At 41.5% G+C, this 27,313-nt stretch overlaps 1 protein-coding gene across 5 annotated transcripts in view; it reads left to right on the top strand.

Moving 5' to 3' along the window:
• Positions 1 to 27,313, top strand: part of NUP93 (nucleoporin 93) — a 77,507-nt gene that overhangs the window by 20,017 nt on the left and 30,177 nt on the right. For 4 of the 5 annotated variants that reach the window (XM_085071745.1, XM_085071750.1, XM_085071746.1 and 1 more), the window contains exon 4: positions 26,535 to 26,597. In XM_085071745.1, the coding sequence (XP_084927871.1) occupies positions 26,535 to 26,597 (63 nt within the window). Of the gene's footprint in view, positions 1 to 13,644; positions 13,755 to 26,534; positions 26,598 to 27,313 lie in introns of those variants that run through there. The other variant, XM_085071749.1, reaches the window with a different exon arrangement.

Here is a 27,313-nt window from a genome sequence, read left to right as displayed (position 1 = left end):
TGTTACTTCTGATAGCCCAGCGAAACGGAAAGGAAGAGATGTCTTTTGTCCCTTGGTTTTTGGATATGGTTTGGGTCTGGATTTTTGTTTGTTTTTACTGTTAATCTCTGAACTTGGCCAGGTGCAACTAGAAGCATCTGCTGAACAAGTTGCTGCTACCAGTAGTAGAAGCAAAGCTCTGCGGGTGTCAGATGTAATGTCAAATTTTTGTGGTTGGTAGCTAGATGTGTTGATTTCAAAAACCCTTAGTGATTCTTAGGATGTGTTATTGAAATATCTTTTAAAATACTTTTGGACTTTATTTTCAAGAGACATTTCAGCTACTTTAGAGCTTAGGTACATTGACAGGCCCAGGACATAGAAGCACAGGGAAATAAAGGCTGAAATAGGAGCAGGTTCATGCAAATCGGTATTGAGTGTATCTGTGGAGATCTGAGGACTGGAATCTCCAGCAGAGCTGCAATTCAATGTATTGAATTGTTAGTGTGCAGCCAGGTAGGTTATTGGCAATGCACGTCTGCTTGGCTTCTCCCTCCAGTTACAGCAACTTCCAGCTCACTGAATGTCACGTAGTTTAAAAGTACGTGCTGGGCACGGCAGCACAGATAGTGACTGACAGTAGGGAAATGTTGCCCTGCAAGCTCATAACTTATATTAATGACTGGCTAAAACAATTGGGAGTTTCAACTGCACATGGAATATCAAAATGCATTTGTCCCTGGCCTTTGACTTCTTGAGATCTGTATTGAGATCTAAGCAAATGTGCGTCCTCCACGGTTTGTGTCTGATGACAAATTGCATCTTACGTTGTTTTATAGCACACTTTGTGTGCTATAAAACAACTGAAATGGAGCCCAAGCAATTAGCTTTTGAAGCCAGAGGTTATAAATGAGATGCAAAAATGGGAGAATGTTCTGAAGTTTCAGGGTTTGGTTTTCTATTTGGGTTTTTCAGGGAAACTGAGGGCAGATTTAGAACAAGAGCTCATAAAGACCCAAGGATATAGTATTTCAGCACTTGAGATTTATCTATTTGTACTCACTGACTGAAAGCAGCACATTCAAATCAAACCAGCAAACTGCTGTCAGATGTATTGTGGATGAACAGGGAATGGGTTTTTTTCAGAGGTTCTGCAGGACAGAAGGAAGCCCAAACCTTGGAATGATAGGATTGAGCAAAACTGAGTGTGTTATAAACTTTGAAAGCAAGTGGCTGAAATATGTTCCAAGAGTATTCTGGAGCAAGAGTGCCAGTTTAAATATTTATGCAGTATTTTATTGTACTGATTCAAATATTGAATAGCACCTGACCCTTGAATTTTTGGATCCTTGCCTGACTGGCACCCCCTGATGCATATATTTACTTCGAAAATGGCCTTCTGTGGCAGCTGCTTTTCATTGCAGGAAATTGGGAAAGCTGGATTTTGATCCAATTTTTGTCATGATTGTCATGCTTGACTTTGAGTTCAAGAAATGCCTTCCTATGCCTGAGTTTCTTCAGCTGAAAATTAAAAGTTGCATTTATCACTGGCTCTCACAAGATTGTGAGATCCTGTAGTGGAAGCTCATATGGATGTTTTCCTTTTTGCTATTTTCTCAGACCTCTTTCTTGTTCACAGTCTTGAGCAACATTAGACAACATTTAGCTGGCCTCCTTGTGAAAAAGAAGGTTGTTTCTTTCCATCAGTAGTTTTCTAGTTTGGCAGTGCTGAGCAGTCCTTGGCTGCCGCTGTGGTGCAGACTGTCAGCAGAGCACCTTTCCCCACCTGAAACAAGAAACTGAAGCTGTGCTACAAACACCTGTCCACTGGCAGTTCTGCTGAAACTAGCCTTTTATCATTAAGACAGCTGCAGTGGCTGTCACCAGTCTGGTCTGGAGATGTTCAACTTCTCTGAGCAGAAACTGGGCAAAGACTGCTGTTAGTTGCTGCTCTGAGCCAGAATTGTGGCCATGAAAAAACCCTTTAAGCTGGCAGTTGTTTATAGAGTCATAGGCTAAAACTTTGGTCAATACAGCTACTGCCTGCTACACAATATAATCATTTTATGCAGCAGTATTTAGTAGTGTGGTGACTCTCACTTGAGATGGATTATTTAGGGTGTGCCTGATGCAGAGAGTGAGATGAAGTAGCAAAACCTAATGGTCAGAAGTCTGGCCTAGGCTATTGCTGGGTGTATACCCTGCTCCCAAACTTGAATTGTGTACTGGCAAACTGCTCCGTGTTCTGTGAGGACTTGGGTATTCCTGCTGTGTTGCCTGCCAGACTTGCAGCGTTGGCTGCTTTTGCAGAGCTCAACCTCAAGATGCAGATGTCCTGACTTCAAAATACCAGCAAAAAGTCTTTCCAAATTCCCAGCCATGCACTGTGCTTGTTTATGGCTGAAACCCCAGGGATGTAAGATGGTTTTAGCAAATAAACTTAAGGGATCTGTGGAGGGATTTCTGAAACAATCATTCTCTGTTTCCCTCTGTGTATTTGCAGACTCGGAGAAGAAAATGGAGAATTCAGTTGGCTTGTTTACCCAAGCTATTACGCTGGCTTAGCCATTCCATGATGAAGTTCTATTTCAGTACTGAGCTTACTAGGCTGTGAAGATAAAAATGATCAATTTGATTGTTTTTGTCCTCCTGTTTTTACATTCAGGTTTCACAGAGTTAGATCAATGTCTGCCGCCATTTCTTCCTGTAAAGCATACCCTGAACCTTTCTGCAGACATACACAGCTTCTCCAAGCATCCAAAAACTGTGGGTTTTTTCCACTGCCAAGAAATACAGTGGTGGCTCAGCATTATGGCCGTGGCTCTGACTTGGAAGCCAGAGTTAACTGAATTTAAAGCATTTGCATTTGCAGAGCAATATGGCCTGATGGTCTCGCTTTCCAGTGGGTGTCCAAAACTCATGCTCTGCAGAGTCTGCCTTTGGCTTCATTTGATCAAACTGATAGGATGGATGTGTTGAGGGATGGTGCAGGACTGATGCTGTGCAGGCAGTTAAAATCTATGAATTGGATTAAAATCCAAATGTTAGTATGCTTTGATGGGATTTTTTTTTTTTTTGTTTTCTTTTGACTGAGATGCTTTTTGGAGATAAAGATGGAACCAGCTCCTAATTTGCAGTTGCTTGGGGCTTTGCTGTTTGAGGTTTCTTTATTTTGCTGCTCTTACGTATTGACCTGCTTGATTAATTTTGTGTATGAACTTCTGTCCTTTTTATTCCTGACTCTTCTGCCCTGTCAGAACACAATTGAAAAACAAAAATCTACAGTTTAGGGGACCAGTTAGGTCTAGACTTTAAAATAAATGCTTAATGACTGTGAAATAGTATGTACTTCATTTCTTGCTTTGAGACTTATTTTTTTATTAGGAGCTGAGCTTGACAAAGAAGGATGAGGCCAGCAGCAGTTATAAAGGGTGCATTGTATTTTTACTGAAATACTGAAGTATTGATTGTTGACTTATTGATAGCCTTAATGCACAACCATTTCCTTAGTTAGTGTTTGAACGTCCATTAAAATGTGGCTTGGTGCCAGAATATTGAAATCTTACAGTTATAATGTAATTTGTCTGTCCAAAAGTACTAATGTGGTTTGGATTAAAAAAAAAAAAAGATAAATAGGCAAGTTTTGAGTTTCTTTATGTTGTATTTGTTAACCTTCACATGCTGAACCGAACCTCTGATGCAGGAGATGCTGAAAGGAAGACAGAGGGAAGCTGACAGAAATCCTAGTGTTTTGAGGTTTGTGCCTCTTGAAATTTTTCACCTTTCATCTTTGACATGCCCAGCATTTGCTGAGCTGTTGACACACATTCAGGGATGTAGAGTAATATTGCTGACTCTAATTTACTAATTTTAAACTAGTCATTGTTTTTTCTAGGGGAAAGTTTTTTATTTGTATAGCTTTACAAATGTGTTGCATGTTAGTAGCACTACTCATACAAAGATGCCTGTTGTGTTCATCTCTTTTTCGAGGCCTTTGCTGGTATTTGTGTTAAAGCTGACTTTTTTTTCTGCCATGGAATATCTTGGGCTTAGTGTTTGTTTCCCCAGTGATCTGACCTCCTCCATTCTCCTGCTTCAATAGTCTGCTGGAACTGATAGTTCTGTGCAGAGGTTGCCATCTCCATTGTTCACCATCTTCCCAAAACATACAAAGATGATGGAGAAAAACTTTCAGATTTTTTTTCCCTATGCAGTTCATATCCATTCAATTACTGTGGTTGGTCTGTGGAATTTTATGGTGGTTTTTCAAAATTTTGAGTTTGGGTGACAGATGATGAAGCAGTTTGGAAATTAGTCTCTTCTATTTCATCCCAAGTAGGAAAGAGAGAACATAAGAAGCTACTTTAGATTTTCAGCTCATCTTTGTGTGGAGTACAATACAACGTCTAAGCATTTGTACCCACTTTCCACAGACTCTTGTATGGCATGGTCCCAGCTTACCTGACTTATTCAGAGTTTTGCTTTAAAAGGTGGAAAAGAAAGGACATTACCACATAGCAATTTAATTAACACTATGGTAACAACTATTTATAGACTTTAAATAATTGCAATGCCAATTTAAGTTGCTCTGTTCCACTTTTTTAGATACTAGCAGTAGGACGAGATGATAAACTCCCTCTCTACAGGAGGGTGAATTAATAGGTGCCCCAGAAGGCCTGGAAGGGGCATGATTCGATTGCATTCCTCGAATGCCAGATACCTAAATCTCTCAAATTAGATAGCAAAGAAAATCTCTTGAAAGATTGACTTGCAAGAAAGGCCCTTGCTGATAATGGAGTACCCTAGGGAAGATGCATTTTGGGTGGTGTTAAACTTCAGCAGCTGAAAACAGGATCTTGTTTGGAACAAATATTAATAAAAGTTTTCTTTTAAAAGAAAAAGTCTTTTAAAAGAAATTCTTCTGTATCTTTGCCTCCAGGTTGTCCTTACTTCCAATAAATACACACAGGAAATAATGTTATTTGCAGGAGCCTAGTTCAGTAATAGTACATAAATAATACGCTATATCATAATTGAGTAGCAACAAATATTTTTATATATACTTTTATATATAAAAATATGCATTGATATGTGTAATGATAACCATGCTACTGAAACTGCAGGTCCACAAGGAGGTACTTGCTCAATAGGTGAAGAGTGGTTTACACCCCCCCTGTAAATACATCTGCAACCTGTGTTATTGTGCCCAGTAATAGTGAGAAGGGTAATGCTTCAGTGGGGATGTCTTGTGTTTTACAGCATGGTGTGGTATTAGAACTGCAATTCCTTGTGAAGATAGATGGGAGACACTCAAGTTGTGCTTGATGACCAGAGTTAAAGCAGCTACATTACTGGATGTACCTCCTGAGTGTTAAACATTGTGTTTACTGCTTTTCATTTCTGAAATGTATGTTGTGGAATCCTGTCTGCCCTCTTTGGATGTCCTCTGGAAGGATCTTCTGCAGTAAGGCTTCTCATAATTTACATCTGAGACTGCAGTGCTGTTACATCTCTAGGGATAATTGGAGCCTCTTCTGCTCCATGTTGGGGGAAAGGATAAAGGGCTTTTGGTGGTCTGTTTTTCACGAATATGTAAGTTGTATGACATTAGTGAATCAGCAATGTAATTTCACAGGAAAAGTTTCTGACAAAATAATACCAGAAACCTGCAATGTGATCTTAATGCTTGCTTATAGATACTAAGTGGGTGTTGTTCAATACAATATCTGATGTATCCAGAAACAAACATGTGAGCACACTAAAGTAGAGTATCATAACCAGAAGGAATAACTTAGCCATTTTAAGCAAATGGAGCGGTGCAGCTGTCACACTTCTGCATTAACTGGGGATAGGCACTTGGTGTCTGGGTACCCACCTAAGCCCTGGCTGTTCCTCTGGGACAGAAAGTAAATTCTGCATTGCTTTCTGCATGGATCTTGCAATATGGGCTCCTGTGTAGTAGGAGCTCAAGGAGGATTAACAGCACATTTTTGTTTACATCACTAATCAGTCTTTAGATGCTTTAGTCTTGGCACTACTGATCTAGTTCATGTTTGAAATAGTGACCTCTATTTGAAAGTCACTTTGTCCTTTTAATAGTTTTCTGAGTCAGCCTCTGTCCCTTCCTGAGAGTCTCTTTATCTATACACTTGAAAAGGTTGTTCTTTTTTTGTGAAAGACTAATCCCCATTTTGTATGGCTATGCACATTGCATTAAATGAAAGCTCTGTGTATTCCCCTCACTTGCCTGGAAGGAGTCCTTGCTTTTCTTCTAATCTAACAGCTGGTGATGCAGTTTCAGTGGGCTTGTTACCTTCAGTTTTGAAGGTTTGGATGGACAGATGAGGAGAAGGTGGTGGTGAGAGTCTCATTCCCTGCAGCCCATTGTTTCCCAATCTCTAGCAAGTTTATTTTGACTTTTGTCTAGGCATTTGCTAAAATGCTTTTATTGAAAGCATCTGCCTAGCCCCAGCTAGCTGACCTTAAGACATACAGCATTGCCAATCCTTCATCATCTTGATTGAGTCTAAGATTTGATCCCTCCCAGTTATTTTCCTTCTAGTTCTTCCCATTCTCTAGCTATCTGTGTCCTCACAATGTCTTTGCAAAGAATTACTGGGTGATAACCCAGAAGCAATGGTGGCATAAGTACTTTTCAGTGTCAGAACGACAGATATATAGATGGATAATCATTGGGAAAGGTGAAAGGCACATGAGTACAAAAGAAATAATTACTGACTTTAGTCTTCTAGTTTTGATATCCAGACAAAACCTCTGTACCTTTAGGATATGTGTTTTGTAAGGGATTTAAGGCCAGGATAAGCTGGTCATACCTTTGTTGTCCTTTTTCAGTCAAATTCGACAGATGGATGCTTTTATTTCCTCTGCTGGAAGTTGCATCCTCAATATTGCATCCTAATGTACGATGACAAGGCAAAGAGGTTCAGGCAGAGAAATGAAGTGATAAAACTCCAAATGACTTAATTAGGTCCACAAAGGACAGATTTTTGTTTGTCTTCCAATCATGTCAATCCTGCATGGAAATGTTGCTGGGAGAAGACCTGGTGCTTTTACTATGTATAGCTGCTTAATCATTCTGCTGATGACTATGATATAAAACCATTAACCAAGCAGACATGGCCATGCTCTGTGTGAGCCAGGGCTGGAGGAATCTCCCTTCCCAGTTGCTGGGTGTTCTGTGATCTGCTTGAACACTGTGTTTCCACTCCTCCAGGAAACAGAAGAGAACAAACGTTGACAGATGTTAGTCATGTCACTTAATGCAGGACTGGAAGGCACTTGGATATTAATGTAATGAGCACAGTATAAAGACCTGAATAGAGTAGACCTGACTTCTAATTAAGCCCGCTGACATGCCAATACTGATTTCATTTGTACTTTCACTATGGGAAATACATGTTTGGTTTGACAAAGCAGCCATGCACTGCTGTTGTTCACTTTAACCAGCATGCTTGTGGGTGTTCATTTCCCATGCTGGCCAGCAGTTCCAGTGCCACTTTCTTTAGAGCTGGCAGCTGTAATTAAAGCAAAAGCACATATTTAGCTTCTCTGCCAAGAAAAACCTAAAATGCTGTCTTCGTCCTGGCTTTTCACTGTTGACTTCAGAACAGCATGGCATCCCATCCCAAGAGAACATCCTTGTGCATTTTGGTATTCAGCAGGTCTTTTTAAGTCTAGTGCTGGTGTTTGTTGCCTCTTTGCACCTTGTGGTTTAATATGGGGAGCTGTCTGGATTCCTTTGGCAGAGAATTGAGCAAGTTGTTCTTCCTGAATATTGGGATGCTGCTAGAGGCCCATAGCTCACATCTAACTTGCAGGGTGGGCCCTTCAGAGGGAGGCTGGGGACACAATTTTGGGCAGCACTCATCATCATAAGGGGTGAATGCATCTATCTTTTTCTGTCTGCTGTTGGTGACCAGGCTGGGAGCCACAGCTTCTTCTGTCTGTGTGCCCAGTCAGGCCCTGGGCTGTAAACAGCTTGTGCTATGTGATGTAACGTGGCAAAGGATGAAGGTTCTGAATCTGCAGTCAAGTTTCTGTTACTGCATGGATTGAATTGCTGTGGAAATTAAAAATATGGACTTGGTTCTGCATATGTGACTCTTAGTGTTGCAAGTCCATGTATAATTGCTGTAATGCAGGTGGCAACACAGAGCTTTCTTCTGTCAGACCAGTCACAATTGATAATGCAACCCTGAAGAAACAAAGGTAATAGCACAGAATTGTTTCTGCTTTCATACATGTGGATGTGCTTTTCTGTGTGGTGCCTTTTGGGTTTTATGTGATGAGGAATTTGGAGACATTTTGTGAGAAGCAGGAGCATTGATAATTGCTTTCTGGTTAATCATCATAGAAGGCTCATGTTTGCTCCTAGCTGATGCTTTGCAGCTTCTGCCAGAGTTAATAATTCATTGCTGGACTGTGTCAAAGCATGCTCTTAAGTCAGGTTCCTCCGTGGATTGCCAGCATCAGTAGGAGTCAGAAAAGATGAAAGATGGGCTTAGTGTTTGACAGCCATTAACTTGGTGTGGGCCTCTAGGCAGTGTTAGGTTAACTTCTTCATCCTGTGCTTCCCTGCATTTGGGAATGTGAGGGACGTGGGAATTCAGCTTCCTGTGAAGCTGTGTTAAAAATTTCAGTAGCCAGACAGAAGAATGCTGCAATGAAGGTGTGAATATCAGTGGCCATATGGTTCTGGTTTAATAGGCTGTGGGTCGAGAGGATTTGCTTGCCACGATGCTGAGGTGACAGTTTTATAAAAGAGCTCTTTCACTACGAGGTTGAGTTGCTTTCCAACGGTCTGTGCCAAACCTCCCAGGGAGAGCATGCTTTTACCACCGAGAGTTGAATTTGGTCATGTCGTTGCTTACAGTCCTCTGCAAGAGGGATTGACATGCAGCGTTTGTACATAAAAAAGGGGTTAGCAATCTGAATTAAAAATTAACACATTCTCCTCATAATTACAGACTTACAGCAGGCTAATGCAGTACAAAAGAGGGCTTTCCAGACAGAGTTTAATGGCCTCAAAGCAGAGCCATCACTTCTCTCCCCCCTCCTTTTAAATTAGCATTGGCATGTTTAAAACACTCTTCAAATTCTGCTGCAAAATAGCTGTTTGGCTTTCAGTTGTGGTTTTTGGTGGTGTGGGTTTTTTTAAAGGTGATTATTCTTTTCAATGCTAAAGATGGAAAGTGGTTTGCATATTCATGTCACATTATAATTTTGAAAATAATCTCCTAGTGGATATTTAACAATGGCTTTGGGTAAATGGACACTTGTTGCGCTTTGTTTAAACGATTACATCTCAATTATCACTTGATGGTGAGAGCATGGGTAATACCCTCCGTTCTTTGTCAAACAGGCTCTAATTAAAACTGGTTCCTGCACTTGCCTCTTGGATAAATATGGACGTGAGGTAGTTCAGTGACACTCTGTCAAATTGCCGAATTGAGTGCAAGTTCCCCATTCATCCTGACAAATGATACCACTAATTGGGGTGTGGATGGCAGGAACAGCACTGCCAGTGTTGGTGCTAATCCTCTCTGCTTGGCTGGGCTCCCCCCACCTCTCCCCTGCTCGGGACCGGCACTGTTCTAATTTTACAGGATTTGTGTTTCACTTCCCCCTGTATCTGCCTGGTCACACAAGACACTGGACCTCAATCCATTCTCTCAGGGGTGTTTCCCACTCTCTGCCTTTACATACTGTCTCTTGTTTCTTACAAATTTAGTTCCAAAGCTGTGTTGAAACTCAGGTCTCCTTTGAGCTCTGTAACAAGCCAGTGACTCCCAGTGTGAGTGCTTTGGTGGTTTTTCCCCTGCAGGAGGATGGCTGTCTGTGATGATGATACTGGGTGTTACTGGAATTGGTCACTTCCCAGTTCTAGTTTTTCTTTTGACTCTGGATGACCCATTTCTCTTGGTCTGTGAAAGTTACCCTATTGCAACACAGCCCAAATTCCCTGCTAGACAGGCCAGTAACATCATAATATACTCAACCTGACGTTTTGCTCTTCGCTGCTTGTGTGTGAATGTAACTGTATTAACGTTAAAGTATTAGCCTGGATTTTCTTCCTCTTCTCTTCACCACAATCTGCTTGGAGAGGACTCCTGAACTCTCTGGCTGTTCTTTCTGCATCCTTCTGAAGGGGTAGAATGAGTGTGCAGAGCTGAAGGCAGAGGAAGAGACCTTGCCGGTCATTAGTGCTGGATAATCACCCTGCTGGCCTTGCAGAGAGGACCAGCTAATGCTTTCAGGCTTTCTCCAGAGCCAGTATGACAGTGCAGTATTTGCTGCTGCTGCTGCTACAGTGCTGGTTTAAGCAGAGAAGAAATTTTGGGAAGGAGCTACCTATCACTGTTACAACTCACTGCCAGCGATGTCTCTCAATTTTGCTGGCTAATCCTCACCAGCAATGGTAGACATTGAAACTGCAGAACTTCAAAAAGGAGCTAATACAGGAGCAGATAGAGGGATGCTGTTCCTATTCTTCCCCTTTTCCCTGTCCATTGCAAGACTGAAAGAAAATGAGATTATATCACTGATTGCAGATTACCATGTTTTATGGTTTGTTGGTGGGGTTTCTTTAAGGTAAGGGTGATTGCATCTTTTGGTTTTTGTAGTCATGATGAAGGAATCTGCTTCACTTCAGAGATGATGCTTTACCTGACAAGGCAGGAGGTCATTGTCGACACCCAGAGATGGAGTGAAGGAATGATCCTGACCCAGAGAAAGATATTCTTAGTCCAATTGCTTCTGCATTCTCTTTGCATTCTCATTCCCTTAGAGGATAGGATGCTTTCTACTCAGAAGGAAAACTTTTATGTTTTTCCTTAGCTGTGGCCCAGCAGCCCTGAACAGTAGTTTTCCCTCTTCTCCTCCCACAGTCACATCAGAGTGCAGAAGTGATTGATGCATGAGCTGACTGAATGCTCCACTAAATTGATTGCCAGTGAAACAGATAGCAGTTCCGACATCTTAGCTGGGTTAGCACTCACAGTTGTTTACACTAACAGCCATTTGGGGTGGGTAGTTTCTGTTCATATTCCTCAAAGCTGTTGTTTTAAGAAATCCATAGGTAAGGGGAGACAGTACTGTGCTGAGCTACACTGGGAAGGCTTTTCCTGGCAATGCAATATGCAAAACAAAGTATAGATATATAATTGTGCTGATTGTAATGCAGTTGTGAGTAGCTTCTGCAGTAACATTACATGGCCAGAAAATAACAAAGATTGTCTGTTGATAAAAGCAGCATCTTTAAAGTTGTGGCTAGCAGCTCCAGATGGATGGCTGTGCTCCTGAAATCCCTAGGAGGCTGCAGTCAGCCGTCTCTCTAGATACCTTTACCTGTTTCAAGGTTTGGCTAGAAGGCAAAGGCACTGTGTATCCTCTGTGCTTCTGTCTCTGCACCACTAGTGGGTTATGCAAACTAGAGGTAAATAGGGGGAGAAACCATCCAAAACCGGAGCAGTGTGTGTGAGGTGAGTGGCAAGTTACTGAGGGAAGCACAGCAGCAGGGATGGTGCCAGTCACAGATGCTCAGAAATGCAGGAGGAATGCCAGAGTTAAATTATCCCTGCAAATGTATTAACCTTCCTCTCCCAAAAGGGACTTTGCCGGCACTATGGCGTGTAGCTGGTTGTGATCAATAGTTTTCCCTGCAATGCAACTGACTGCAGTTTTCCACTGAGAATGTTGGATTTGGACCTCTCTTCTCCACTCATGAAATGCCTGGTAGGAGGATTCAGATACTCGATGTTCATTTGGTCACAAGCAGGGAGGTATTGCTCCTTGCAGTCATTTGAGTAAAATCACCTTTAGGATCAAGTTTGCTAGTTTCAAAGCCAGAACACACTGTAAGAGATCACTCTGCCACCTGTGAAACTCTGAACTGTGTGAGGTGCAGTGATGCCTTTGGGGTAGATGAGGCTGTGGCACAGAGGACATTCTGCAGACATAACCGTATTAATGGGAATTGCTCCCAAGCCAGAGAGTACAATGTTAATTCAGAGACTTCTGGTTTTTCCCTATAAAATGTCCTGCACCATATTTTTTGGTATTTTGTGTCCAGCATATATGTTGCAGCGTTGTTTAAATTTAAACAGAAGTGAAAATAATGAATTGGTGGTACTGGTGGTGATTCTGCAGATACATTAGTGTTCATGCACACTAAAACACTCTCCTGGTAGCTTTTTGTTCTTCATTAAACGTAGACATCCCAAGTCTGGATTTTTTTGCCTGTGTGTGTTTGCAAATCCAAGACATGGCATTTTGTGAGCAGAATTACTGAAGTGTGAAATGAAGTACTGTGGCAGTAGGGCTGTTCTGGAATTTAAAAAGAATGAACTTTGAATTTGGGAGTGTCACCAGCAGTTTGCAGACTGGAGCTGGGTTGGTAGCATGGGTTAAATGTGCACTTGGGACCTGTGACAGTAACTTCCCGATAGTGTTACACACACGTTCTCTGAAATGCTTCTTCATGGTTGTACATTTGGCATATTAGCAAATGCATTTTTTATTCCTTTGGTGCATCTAATTTTTTTCTTGAAGATAGGGGTGGTCTGTTTCTCGATTTTTCTGTGGCTTTCTGCACTGTAATGATGGCACCATCACCTGACTGCTGGAATACACTGGCCTGACTTTAATCATCGGGTGACTGGCTCTTAGCATGGTTTCATCTCTGCCGTTTTACATCTCCTCTTGTAATTGCATGATAGCTTGCAGCATTGTTTTTCTATTGGTGACAGTGAAAGGCACACACTAAGTATTTATGTAACCTTATACTTTTTCTTTTGATGTTAAAGTGTAGGTGAAGAAGCGGTACTTTGCAAATAAAATCCTCTTTATTTGATTGTAAGCAGCATATTTTCACCCCTCATGTGCAATCATTTGTAAGACAAGGTTATATATACACACACTCTTAAGTGTTGTATGGAGGAAGTAGGTTGAGCCTGTATGAATAACAGGGCTGCTTTTTGTAGTGCTGACATTTTCATTGATATATATATGCTTACAATTAAATAACCTGTGTAAAGCTACAAAAGAGGGATGTTCAATGTATATAGTATCTCAGTCTTTTAACTGCTAAATAACCAAACACAGTAAAACAATAGAGAATCAAAGCTCCCCTTTAAAGAGCATCAACACCAATTAATATGCAATAAAATCATCTGGATGTACAAGTTGTACCAACAGCTCTGCAGGTCTAAAATGGCAGAAGCTTTCTGTTGCTGTATAAAAATCAAACAACCATTTATTTCAGCCTCATGGTATGTGCAAATTCATGCAGCTCAGTTAAGGGAATAGCTTCACAACTGGTGTTACAATCTGTGGCTGGAGTGCTGCATCACAATGCAGCAAATGCATTTTCCACATTAACCAAACATGACAGCTGAAACGATTATTAACCATGCAATATGTCGGAAGTCATCAAAAATTCACATCAGAGTAATTGCAGTGGCTCAGGGAAAAAAATAGTAGCATCTCTCTCCTCTAGCCTGCCTGCCGCCTCACCCCCTCCTAATTCCTACATGGTACAGTCCGTTAACAATAAAATATCCTTCTGTAACCTATAAACTGTTACTCCCATCAGTTACTGGTTTCAGACTGATGCTTTCCCTAGAATTTTAATAAAGCACCACTGGAAAAAAAATATATAGATGCTTTACAGGCAGTGGTGTTCAGCCGTGGAAAGCAGCTGCTTTCTTATTGTCTTGCTGGACTCTTGACTGTCTCAGCCATTTCAGGACTTGCAGGTTTGATTTATATATATTTTTTTTAAGATGAGAAAACTTGAACATTAATAGAGATAGATACAGCTGTGTAAGCCTAAATAACAGGCAACTGAAGTGTGGCAGTTACAGCCATCATTAACAGGTTTGTAACTCCTCAATACTGAGATCTACAGGTAGGAATGTCTATCTTTTAAAATATATAAAATGGGGCTAAAAAGCTTGCTTTGATAAGAGAGAGTTTTCCTTCAGGTGTCTTGTATGGCGGTTTTTGTTTGTACTGTTGCTGCAGGTCGTTTAAATTTGTAGGTGAGTAATTAAAGAGAACAGGTGGGTAGTGTTGGAGGAAAGGTCCTTTGCTCATAGAAAAGAAACAGGAAGGTCTGTGTCTTTACCTTCCAATGTTCTTCGCTAGAGCAGCTGTTGGGTGGGGCAGTCCAGCGTCTGCTTTGGGTTTCGTTTGTGTTGCCTTTCTAAAGACCCTCTTGACATTGCTGACTTTGCTTTTCATTTAAGCAGAAATACAGTAGCATAACTTTCTCAATGCCTTTATTCCTGTTTTCTCTTCCCTAGGCTATGAAAAGTCTATGGAAGTATTTTAAACAAAAATAAAGATGCTACTTGATTATGATTTTTTTTTTTTCCTCCTGATTTTCATTGTGGTGCAAATATACTGGTCGACTCTGTTTCCCCTGTTCTTACAGATGTACTTATGATTTATTTAGAAGATATGTTAAACTTTCTTTATTTTGAAGTAAGGATTTCAAATGTGGGGTGAAAGTAAGAGAGCAAATAATTCTACTCTTTCAAAGTAAATTAAGACACTTGGAGATTTGCCTTTTTTGTTAATTTCTTAAATGAGATAGTGAAGCATATTTGCTTAGTCAACTGGAGTTTGCAGCCTAGATCCCACCTCTCTTTCAAGTGAATAGAATACGTTATGAAAAGGGTTAATCCAATAAAGTCATAGTAAAGGGAACCAGTCAGGGAATTAACATTTATATAAATGTGGTGGCCGTGACTAGCTGGGTGGGTGGCAGCTGATTTAATACTCTCAGATCTGGGGACTTAGAGGCTGCATGAAACTGGGAGCTCTGCCTGGCTTTGGTGTAGGGACAAAAGTACAGGGTGGGTTGCTTTTTCTCCTTCCCTTTCAATTCTATTTTTGTATAAGAAAGAAGGCAGTTTAATAAAACATACTGTGCTGGGGCAGCGTCTGAGATCTTGCAGTAGAGAGTGACTTCCCTCCTTTGGGGCTCCCTCCCCAAATATTAAGGTGTCTGTGTGCCATGTTCTGCACTCTTCCTTTTGTCAACTGAGAAATGCTCAGAGGGAAGACATGGAACAGTGGCATAGCATGGCCAAAAAGTTGCCTCTCTCCAACCAGATCTGCTGTGCAAAGTGGGGTCTTGCCACAAAACCAGCTCAGCAAAAAATCAAGTAAAGGACAATGAAATGTGTGGTTTGCGTGTGTAAAAATATGGAGGAAACCATCCCATCCCCACCGACCCCGTATTGGAGATGGCTCAGTTATCTTTGCAGTTGGTACAGTGTGGCAAATTATTTTCCTTTGTTTGAAGTGGGTGGGAGACAGAGTTCAACTAAGCTCCATAAATTAATGTATGAAAGAATGACTGAGCCACTGTGATGAATAATTAGCTGTAGGTCTCTTGTAGCAGGGTTTTCCGTGGTATCTGTTGGCAGCATCTGGACTTGACATTTAATTTACATTGAAGTCCGAAAGCTTGTGTGCCTTGTTAATGCAAGGCGCAAATAAAGGCATGCACTGCTAGACAGTTCCTTAGCCAGGGTGGAGTACAGCCGGAGGAGAAAAATGGAAACCTATTGTCTCTGGTGTATCCCCAGCACACCAGCCTCATGCCCCAAGTCTGGAAAGTTTAAACCTTAGGTTTATTACACAAGAAGAGAAATAAGCTGAAAAAGGATAAAGTGTTTATTGTAACATATTTATTGCAGCAGGGAATTTTGATGTATGCTTTTCTCTCTCAGAAATGTCTAATATTTTTAAATATAAATTGTATAATTATAACAGGCATATTTCAGACTTCTGTTCCTTAGTTTAATGATCTGTAATTAATAATTCATATATAATTTAAATAATTAACTTTGTGAAATGTATCAGTAACGCAGTAAAGAAAAATCTTTTCTAAAGACCATGGCATGTTTAAATTGAGGATTTAAAGATATCATGACGTGCATGAACTCCAAGTTGCTTGCTTTCACTGTCAGTAAAATATTTATATTTATTCCAGGGGATAAGGTGTCATGTTGAAAATAGCTATTAGGTGAACAAAGTAGCTATGATTTATTTACAAATATTGAGGAAGGATGGGGTAGCTAACTTGGGTTTATTTTTTTTACTCAGGTGGATGATTTTGCCAAATCATCTCATGTTATTTAAGAGGGCTGAACTTCAAATTGGCACATTTTCTTGACATTCCAGTATGTATTTAAAAAAAGAAAGTTATATTTTTCACTCTATAGTGAATGTAATTTTGTCTCTTTCTTTGTTGTGTTAGCCACTATCAGTGAAATAAAGTAAATTTAACTTGGGAAAGGTTTTCTTTCCCTGTGTGGATTTTTCCGAGAGACTTCAAATTGCAGCAGAAATGTTACAGGAACCCCTTTGTGGAGGAACAGCGCTGGGGAAAGCCACCTATGCTGGTTTAGGATTTGCATCCTGGTGTAACTTGGTTGTGGCATTTGCAGGGCTGACAGGATTTTGATGTCTGAACCAGGCGTTGTCCCTTGAAGGCAATGAGCATTCGCTGCCTGCATTGCTTTCTGTCTGAAATGCAGATGGAGGGTGGAAGATGCTGCTTGGCTTTTCTTTTCATGAAGCAGAAAGATAACTGGTGCTCCTGAGGAACGTTCAGGAAGGCAGTACGCAGGCTTTCGGCTGTGGGATGGGGGCACAGCAGCCGAAATCTTTCCGCTTGAGTCAGCCTGAGAACAGGGAGAGTGTCAGGCTCAGTGCTTCCAGGCGCACTACTTGAATCCAGAGCAGGTAAAGAGAACCAATTTTTTTCACTATGATTTTTTTCACCTACAGCTTCAGACTAACTTGAAGGCATTTAACTGTTTCTACGCATCTGAAACTGTGAAGGAAGAGATGTGGAAATATCAACCATGTTTTTGTTTTCAAAAAATCCTGAGAGCGTCCTTGTTTCCCACAAACAGCAGGGTTACGTGTTCTCAGTCAGACAAGCAGAAGGATAAAGCACTTAACGGGGTGGTGGAGACTGAAGGACTGCACTAAAATTTTTAGAAGTGAATTAGAGGAGGCTGGATGTTAATGAGTAGCAAGTTTGTTTAATAATTTGCCCCTCTTGCTGGTGATCCATGGGAAGTGTAATTTCAGGATGGGGAATACTTCACTGACTGATTGGGATGGCAGTTTGGCTTTTGGATGTGATCCTGAGAAATGAATTTTCTGCTGTCAGGTTAAGTGGGTTATTGTGGTTGCCTATATGTTAATGCTAATACACAATTAGTCCAGGAGCAGGCACTTCAAGCTTGTTCCTGTGCCTCCTTTATGCCTTTTGCTTCTCTTTTCAAACTACTCCCTTACTCTAGCTAGTGTTTTCTGTGGGGTTTGGAGAAATAACTCCTGTAACAGGGCTGGACACTCCTCTTTCCTCAGTTGTATCAATTTTTCCTGTGGTGCCCGTGGATTTCCAGTATCTGGTTTCTCAGTTTGCACCATCTCGGGAGACTCCTCACCAGCTCTCAGTACAGGGAATTGAGGTGTGGTCTGCAATGGCAGCTGTGGTTCATCCCTGCCCCTACCATGCAGGGACGTGACATGGGAGAAATTCAACATACAGGTTTCATTTGTCACTGTGTTATTTGAGCATGGTTTCGTCTTAGAGCAGGGAGAATGCACAGCTACTTCTTGAGGAAATGTGGAGTTAACCACGATGCTAAAATGGCAGCGAAAGAAATAAGAAAATGGCGTCATCAGTGAAATTGGTTTCGATGGCTTGATTTGAGGGCGTCCTGTCTGATGCAAGGATGTTTCCAGCAAGAGGTATTACATTACAGCCTTAGTTATGACTATACAATGAGGGTATTAAGTAATTTAAATCTGTAGGTTTTTTCTCACAGTATTCCCTTAAAAAACATGGTACTGGAGAAGCGGGTATAACGGCTTATTCTAGTGGATGATCAGAAATTTTTTTTGTTTGCATGCTATAAATATTTTTACTATGAGGTTGCTTTGTGGATCTCAAGCCTGCTGGAATTATCTCATAATTTAATTTATTTAAAATAAATTCCAAAAAAGAGGCAAAGCCATAAGTTTTATTTTGATTGTAGATCTCTTGATGCGCTTGCGATTTTTGTAGCATTGTATTTTTTAATCGTGATGCTAATGCAAGGACTTGTATAGTGCAGGGGAGAGGCTGTAGCCACTCATCATAACGCTGAGCAAAGCCCCACACTGAGGTCATCCTTCTGCATTTGAAAATGTCGAGAAAAACAGGTAGCCGTGTATTTGGAAACTCGATGAATGAGCTCAGGTTGCAGACTGTGGTCTCTTTGCTCTGTGCTGATGCCATTGCTGATGGTGAAATGCGAGTGCCACGGGAGATGGGCTTCCTGTGGGTCCTGCTGGCTTCATCTGTGTGGACAGCTTTCCTCACTCAAGAAGCTGTATTTCAAGTGAAGTAGCATTGTGTTTAATTGCCTTTGTAGCATTTTGGTTTCTTTATCTTGATTAAGACAAACAGAAACACCATCTAAGATGTTTTTAGGTGCAATGTGCCAGTCTTCAGCTGAATAAGTTCCTTCTGGTGTAACGTTTCCTACTGCCATAGTTGGCTGGCAAGAGTCTGTCCACCTTCTTTCTCTAGTTCTAGATATAGATTTTCATTGTTAATCCTCCTGTTCTTTGCATGACCTCTCAGCAGGTTAGGGCTATTCTAGACTTTCTTATTTGTTATTGCACAGATCTCCTTGGTGCTTTGTACCTTGATAGCACCTGGGATTCTTGTTGAACCACTCCCAGTTCTATCATAGGGAGAAGAAAAATAAGTATATGCCTGGGGAGAAAGACAGGATCACTAGAGAAAGTAACACTGTTGTTTACACTACTTTTGTGTTGCATTAACAATTGCTGTCAAAAATGATCTGTGCAGTGGAGGCTGATAATTGTATGTGAAAGAGAGCCTCATTCTAATCAACTTTGCTGTAAAATTTTGGATTAAAAAAGGTATTATCTTAGTTTTATGCCAATAAAGTCTTTGTGACTTTGAAAGAAGCCTACTAAGCTCCATTTTAACAGCATTCCCATGCACTGTGCGGCCCAATATAACATGGCAATGGCTTTTGGAGTAAGAATGAGAAACTAACTTGTGTAATTGAAGTTATTTTGGTTTCACTCTGATGGAGGGGACAGACAGAAAAAACAGTATGGATAATTACTAATGTATTAATAATTAGGTACACTGTGTAAGTAATATATAAATTATATATATTGCTATGGTTGATATATTGTAGTGTTTCTTAAAACAGTGTCCTACTTCACTAATTTTAATTGCACTTGTATTTGTTAAATCTTGCAAATGTCTCTGACATATTTTGTAAAATCTAAAATACACAGGAAGAGTGCAATGTATTTCCATGTTATGTTAGGCGTTAAGCTACTTGTAAGTACAATTTTAAGTAAAATATTGAAATCTCATAGTGCATGAAAGCCTGAACTCACTGAGCATCCTGCATTGAATTAGAAGAAACTAAAATTAAGCGGAGTCATGTTTCATGCCAGCAGTGATGATCTCCATTTATACATGGAACAAGCAGTGCCACATAGCAGAGAGTTCATTTTTGGCGCTGCTGAGTGCCTGGCACAATATTCCAGCAGGAAATCTGAGCAGTGGTATTTTTCTAGACATTTCCAGTGTGATAAATGTCTAGAAAAATGTCAGCTCCCTGTATGTTTCATGGTAAATTTTGCCTTTATTCACTACAGACACCTTGCACTCTCCTTGCTGGCCACATGCTGCAGATGTGTTTCAGAGGACTGCAGTTGGGTGAGGGATATGCTGATGCCTTTCAGTGCTGGTGATGGTTTGATATTAACTGATGGTTTGAGACCATCGAGGCCTTCCGTGCTTAATGGATGGTGTCCTGGCTGAAGTGAGTGCTAAGAGGTGTTTGTATTTCCTCCCTCCAAACCTGTATGTCTGAGGAACACATTTCCAGTCTTCACTTGCCAGATTCAAACAGGCCCAGCAAGAGTCAAAGAGCGTGCACCATCTGCCCCTGCTTATGTTAGAGCTGATCTGTGATTTCCCAAGGAATGCTTCTTTCAGCAGTTTGAGTTGTTCCTGTCACGGCTAGAAGGAATAATGATGTTTATCCAACACAGCAAAATTCTATGTTCCTGGATACCGTCTTAAGATTACTGTGAAAACTGCATGAGTTTCACAGATCAAACAGTCTAAACCAGTAAAATAATACAAAAAAAGTACCAGATCTTTGCATTGCGGGCACTAAACTGCGGCAGAGAGCTCTTTGTAAATATTTGCTTAAGGCTCACTCTGCAACATAAAGACTGTTCGAGCCTGGGCACTGCATCAATGTGTGCCAATAGCAGGGTGGGGGAGCTCTGTTCCTGCCCCAGGGCTTGTTTCTGGCAAAGGGTGCTGCTGTGCATCTTCCGTGGTGCATACAGCCCTGGGGAGAGCCTTGTGGGCAAGTGGAGGTGCCCCTCTTGTTCTGCGCCGTGCCTCGGCTCCAGCCTGGCGTGCATAGACTCCTGCTGCTGCTGGGGTGAGGTCCAGGTTGCTGCTTCTCCATCGTGAAGGGAGACAGTATTGCAGCTCTGCAAAATTTGATTTTGCTGGAGCAGGAAGCCACTTTAAAATCTAGCCACTAACAAATGCCTAGAATTGTTAGTCACGCAACAAAGCAGAGATGAAGCCAGGCTTTGTATATTTTAATGACTTACTGCCACTCAAATGCTATCTGCTTGCAGGGTGGAGAAGAACTCTCCTAGTTTGACTCTAAACCAACTGAACATGAGTATTGACAACAAGTGTGAAGCACAGTCACAGTGCAAGGGGGGATGTGATTCGAGACCCCTGTCATGGCAGGTAGCAAATCAGCAGATCATCCCCAAGCCAACTTTTTGCCTTTATTAACACAGTTTTGTGTCCTAGCTATTGCTATGTGCTTTTCCTGCTTCAACATGGCTGTTGCTTTGAAAGTCTCTGATGCAAAAACTGACTCTTAGGTCTTTCCAGACTGTAAAGCCTTCTGGTTTTTCCCTGCTTCTCCTGTTCAGTCAACAGGGAATTAAAAATGTTGCAGCATTTCCCACTCTAAACATGATGGTAAGGAAGTTGAGAAATGTATGTTATAGCTTGACAAGTGCAGCTGTCTTAGACTAGGGAATTTTTTTATTGCTAAGTCCTTAAATTGAACAACGTATAGAGCTATGGGATGAAACTCATGAGACTGTCCTTTCCAGTGGACCTTTGTGTCTGTGTACAGTGATACATTCCTTGCCTCTCACGCAGCTTTGAAGTGATACTGACTGGTGAATCACCATTTCTTGGGTTCTCTTCCTCTCTGAGGATCCCTGCACTCAGGCCCTCAGTCTGTTTTGGCCACATAGCAGTTTTGCCATCTGAAGCTCTTCAAGGAGGAAGTGAATTTCACAAATGCTCTTGGCTTATTGTGCTTGGTAGCTGATCTTAGGGCATCTGTTTTGCTTCTTTGAAGGGCACAGTATTACACAGGCTAAGGTAGGTAGGGAACTTGCTTATCTGCATGGCTTTAGCCCAAAAAAGCTGGTGCTTTCTGAAAAACAAATAATAGGAGACCTATGGAAGCTTCCAAGACATGTTGGTGTCATGCATACAAAGGAAGAGTGAATAGACTGAAATACTGCTCATGCTGCACTGGTGTGTCCCCATCCTCAGGAATACAGTAGTTGGCCACCCCATGGCTCATCCCCTTTGCCCTGTCTATTTAAAACCAGCTAGCAAGCGCTGATGCTTGTGTCAGCACAAACAATAATTTAGATTTAAAAGGTGCCAGTTAGTCTTGCTTCATTTTCTGTTTCCAGAGAAAATATGGCCAGGAGGATTGTGCCAGGGTACGCCACCTCAGGAGTCTGCTCAGATGCATTCACATTTTCAATACAATTGTATTTAGCAAATTATTTCATAGAATTGCTAGCAGAAATAATAAATTCAAGTGCCTCACCTGCAGTTGCCAAAGAGTGGTTTTTTGGTTTGTTTTTTTTTTTTTTACTGTCCCTGCTGGATTCACTGGATCTACTGGAAATCCAGCACTTGGAAATATTTTAATCAAACTGCAATTGACTTGAAATGGTCCCAGATTGTTCATTTCATTTTCTTCTTTCTTTCTGTGCCAGTGAAAAAGTACCCATTGCTGTCAACATCCAAGGCCTCAATATACTATTTGGCAACATTTTCCTTCTCTTGACAGCTTGAATACTGAGATCAAGTATTAAAAGTATGGCCTGGCTGATGAAAGTAATTAAGAGACTTCTCTCAGCCAGGAGAGTTTACTAACCTCATTTACTGCAGTAAATGGAAGAGACTTTCAGTCTCCTGTCAAAAAGAGACCATCGGTGCGTGCACGTGTGCCCTTTTGTACCGATAATGAACTACTGGAACACTCTTGCTGGAATTCAGGCTGGAGCAAGGCAGGTGCTGGTTGCTGTCAAATCAGTCTGTGGCAGTGGTTGTCTGAGATGAGAGGTAATAGTGGAGCAAGCACAGGCTGCCAGGGGTCCTGTCCTGCCCTTCTGCTGTGGGACCACTTCTACAAACCATGGTCGGCTGAGAGTGAGGCTGGATGGTTGCAAAAAGGGGAGGCTGTGAGAAGAACAGGCTGAAATTCAAGGTGTAAGAGGTCCAAGAGGATCTGGGATGTGCTTAGGAAAGATGCTGAGAGTCAGTAGACATGTGAGTGTAAGCGGGACTAACTGAGAAACGGGAACCTGAAGGTGGGAGAGTGGGTGTATTTCTATGCCTGTGTCCCTGTTTTGCAAACACCATCGCATCGGATATTGTACAAATGGTGTGTGGGAAACATTCAGCAGTGAGTGTTGCAGAGAACTGGTAATAGAGAAGAGTTACGCTGCTTCCCTTCCAAACTAGATGCAGGAAGGATGTGTAGGAGTCAGACAGTAACAGAGAGGAAAATCAAAAGCCACTCACTAAAGCAGGACAGAGTGATGTGACATTAAGACTTTGTGAGCTTTTTGCATAAACCTGCCTCAGGGAAGTAAGATTTTTATTTTCAAGCAAAATCCGGACTACGGTGGGATGCCTGCACTGGCAGAGCTCATGCACGGAGAGCTGCAAGGTGAGGTTTTCACCTCTGAGATTATAGCAATGCTTCTGTTGGCTGTTCCTATCTTTGCCATCTGCCTCTGCGAAATAGCCTTTTGTCTGCTAACAATAATCTCTGTTCTCCTCTTGCATTTCTCTTTGGATGCTGAATGCGAAGCAAAGTCTCGTTACTGTTGTACAATCAGCAGCATCTCCCCGGAGAGGGTGGCTCCTGCTTTGTGGGTCGTGCACTCCCCGTGTGTGCTGAACGCCGCACCTCCGTATCCTTGTTACAGTCTGCCAGCGTTCGTGGCTAAGTCAAACCTTGCCTCTGGGATTGCGGAAAGCTTTTAGGGCAGATGTAACTGGTGAGCACAACCGGCACTGTTCACAGCCCAGCCTTCTGAAGAGATACGTGAAACCTTAAAGTTGTGACCCGGGATTTCTGAGGACAAAAATTCTCTAGTGTAAAGTGCATCCCTTCCATCTTTCTGCGCATCCTTGTTCCGAGGCTCTGCTTTTTCACGCAGCAGAGGTGCATTTGTGTGCATTTATGTATGGCCGTGAAATCTCCATGTCTGGTGATCAAAGTATAGTGTGCCGCTAGGTGGCAATGCGATAAATCGAGGGAATCCTGCAGCCAGCCGGACACACCTCACTTTTTCTTAACGCGTCAAATTCTGGCCCCCAAAGCCTGCAGTGACACCCCCAGGAGCTCTGGTTTGGCCTAACTAAGCAGAAGCAGTCACACAAGCAGTAACAGGAGCTCCAGCATCAGTTACTGAAACTCCCTCTTCTGAGGTTTAACAATTAGCCTGTAATTAACTGAAGCAGCAATTGTCATGCTAGAGTCATAATGTTTAGTGCAAGACATAGGGCAGCCTTTTTAAAATGTACCACTCCTCAGTGAGGCATTAAAGATATTATTTGGAATGTGTGAGGATTTTCTTTTGCTAAAGTAGTAGTTTTTGAGATTGAAGAAGACAATTATCATCCTCTAATTGGCAGTTGGTGTAATGTAATCCCTTAAACAGACCTAGTGAACTCTCTGGGTGCTGGGCGGTTTCATTAAGATACTCAGCCTGGATTTACTGACATCAAGGGAAGTTCGAGAACATCTTAAATTACTCTGTTGATTATCATCATTTATGTGTACATTTTGTAGGCAGGTACCTGCTCAGCTAAGGGCATCCCTGCAAGGAAAGAGGGGAAGACCAAGGGCGGGAAAGGTAGGATTCTTATCTCTTGGGGTTTTCAGGAGTCCAATACTCACAGAGCGAGCAGGGAGCCAGGCATCCAGGACCTTTGCAAGCTCACGCCCTCCATCACATCCAGATAGCTGTAGGTCTGCATCTTGGAGCCAGTGGGCTGCTTTTGCCTGTAAAATTAGCAGCATTATTAGAATACAGCTAACACACTGTTCTCTGCAGCATCAGATATCTGCCATCAGAAACGGATCTGTCTCTTCTGCTCATATATTAGTATGTGCTTTGAAGGTCTAGAAGCATGGCTTGTGTTAATTCCAGATAATTTTTCTCCATTTTAGGTTAAAGGTGGGGAAATTAAAAAAAAACCAAAACAAAACAGAAAACTTCTTTCCTTCCCAAAGTCCTTCTATCTATGCAGGCAGGGACAAGCCTTACAAGGCATGTCTCCATCCCTCTCCTACACAGAGCTGAGGCTGGGTCTTGGCCCAGTTAGGTGACTGCGGCAACCCTTGTCTCAGTGACAGCTGCTGTAATAGCTGGTCCCCAGACGTGTGCAAGGATCTGGATTTAGCTTCCTTTTTTCAGATTGTAACTGTGATTTCTCTGTGGGCATTGTCTAAAAATAAAGCAGGACCTGGCGGCTGGTGGAATGAGGAATAGGCTGGGTAGCAGTGACCGCTCTCTTCGTGTGTAATTCAAGGGCTGTTTCTGGGGAACTGCACCGCACGTCTCTCGGAGGATGGTGGCTTGTTCTCTCTCTGGTGCACAGAAAGGGGTCACATTCCTATTTCCAGCTGAAGGGGGTCACAGCCTGTTCCATGTACCTCAGATGCTTGTTCTACATATTTCAGAAGGAAAGGGTGCAATGCCCTTTATTTCACGTGCTGGTGCTGGGTAGCAGGAAGGCAGGCACCACACCTATGCGGTGCGTTCCTGCCAGATTGCTTCAGGTTGGGGAGATTTCAAATGCTCCTCACCTCCCAGAGCTAAGTATCACTCTGTGATACTTGTGGTTGTATGTATTACTGCTGCAGGGCTGTTTCTAAGACCTGCCATAAATATATTTTTCCAATGGTCCAAATCTCCCTGTGTCACCACAGAAATTTTTTGCAGGAAGATGGGGATACTAAAAGGCACAAAATCCTGATTCCTGACAAATTCAGTTGGACACTGCTGCAATTGTGTTTTCTCTTTATAGAAGCATAAAGCATGGTCCATTGAGTTCCCATCTCTGGGTTTGTTAGCAGCTTTTAGTTTTAGAGCTGTGGAGTGAGTGTACAGACTTTTAACATATTAGCACTTAATGGAGTTGATAATTTATAGTTGATTACTTCAGAGTGAGACAAAGGCTGCTTTTTCTTTTTTATGACCTGAATAATGATTATGTTGAAGTCTGGGAGTACAGATCAACTTGGCTTGTTTAATTGGTGATGTAACAGTGAAAATGCAAAGTAAAGATATTCATGTTAAGATGTGATAAACATGTTCTGATTGTTGTCTGTGTGTGTTGCTGCAGTTTAGCCCACAGCTACTTTTTTTTTTTTTTAAGTTAAAACTATTTTATATTTCCTAGTATAGGTCATAAAAGTAACCTTTGGGATAGGGAGCTAACAGCTCATCTGAATCAGTTTGTTCATGCACACCTGACCTCTTTGAGATTTACTGATACACTGAAGATTAAAAATACACTTCTTTCTTTTTATGTACTCCAGCTGTATTCATGGAGAGAAGCTGTGTGGTAAACTTTTCCTGTATGCTTTCCAACTGTTTAGTTATTTCCATCCTTCCTCAACTGACTATTTTTAAGGCTCTTTTTCACAGTTCCTATCGGTCCTTCAAGAGCTCTGCTTCTGCCTGAAGCTGCCAAGTCAAAGCCTGTTTTATTTTTTTCGGCATACTCAAGTCCAACAATCTTATCTTGGCTTATCGCTCCTACCAGCTTCATCCTAGCTCCCTCAAATGGAGAGCAAGAGGAAGCAGATGCTGGGACACAGAGATAAAAGAGAATAGAAGCAGGACATTTCACTAGGATTTAATGCATATTAAAAGAGAGGATTAATGCATTTTCATTTTCACATTGCTCTGGAGGGCCATCTTACTGTACCTCTGGTGAAGTAAAGTGACCTTTAAACTTCTTGGGACTGGACTGCAGAGAGAGCTCTGAGCGCTTCTCAGAGCTGAAAGAGCTGAGTACTACAATATGTATCTGATGTTAGTGTGAGGCTGATTTTTTTGGCTGAAGTTCTGTTTCTCCTTTCCTGCAGGGATTTCTGAAGAATGAAAAAGATAATGCATTGCTGTCTGCCATTGAAGAGTCTAGGAGGAGGGTAAGTTGGAAGAAAGTACTGGTTTTTTTTCCTAAAAATAAAAACAGGGGAGCTTTGCAGAGTCCAGTTTTCTTCCCTTAAAAGGGATTGGTACTTACTCTGTAAGAAAAAGACAGAATTAGCCTTCCCCTCTTCATCTCCTGTATCTTCACATCTGAAAAAATAGTTGTTTTGAAGATCATCTGAGCAGCAACTTGCTTTCTGATAAGAAATGAATCTACTCCTGTTTCTGAATCTGTTTGTGCTTTTGATACCTGTCATGTTCTGGGACAGTGATTTTCACAATTGAATTATGCAGCATGGAAAAATGTTTCCTGTTGTTTATCTTAAAACTGCTTCTCGGAAATGTCATTCTGTGCTTCCTAGTGCTCATGTTACATTTGTTTCCCTCCGTGTACACTGGGGGCATCAGGTTTAGAACTGAGCCTGTGTTTTTTTCAAATTGTTAGAAATGGTATGTAAGCATTTTTTAATTATTTCAGTTATATAAAACCATGCTGCAACTATTGAAGCATATTTAAAACCCTGTTGAAATTATTATAGTGAAGGTGCGGATAAGACCTATATGCTACCATGAAAGTATAAAGTGAATTTATATAATGCAACAAAGAAACGCAAATCTTATACTCTAGTTGCATGCATGCACTGTAATTGTTTGCCAAATGTCACAAAAAACCAGCTATTTTTTCTCCTATCAATTTTTTTCTTCTGAGGAA

This window comes from Lichenostomus cassidix, chromosome 11 (assembly GCF_008360975.1).
Source record: "Lichenostomus cassidix isolate B80296 chromosome 11, HeHo_3.0, whole genome shotgun sequence".
Lineage (NCBI taxonomy): Eukaryota > Metazoa > Chordata > Aves > Passeriformes > Meliphagidae > Lichenostomus > Lichenostomus cassidix.
The sequence above is the reverse complement of the archived record's forward strand: the minus strand, read 5'-3'. Positions and strand labels throughout refer to the sequence as shown.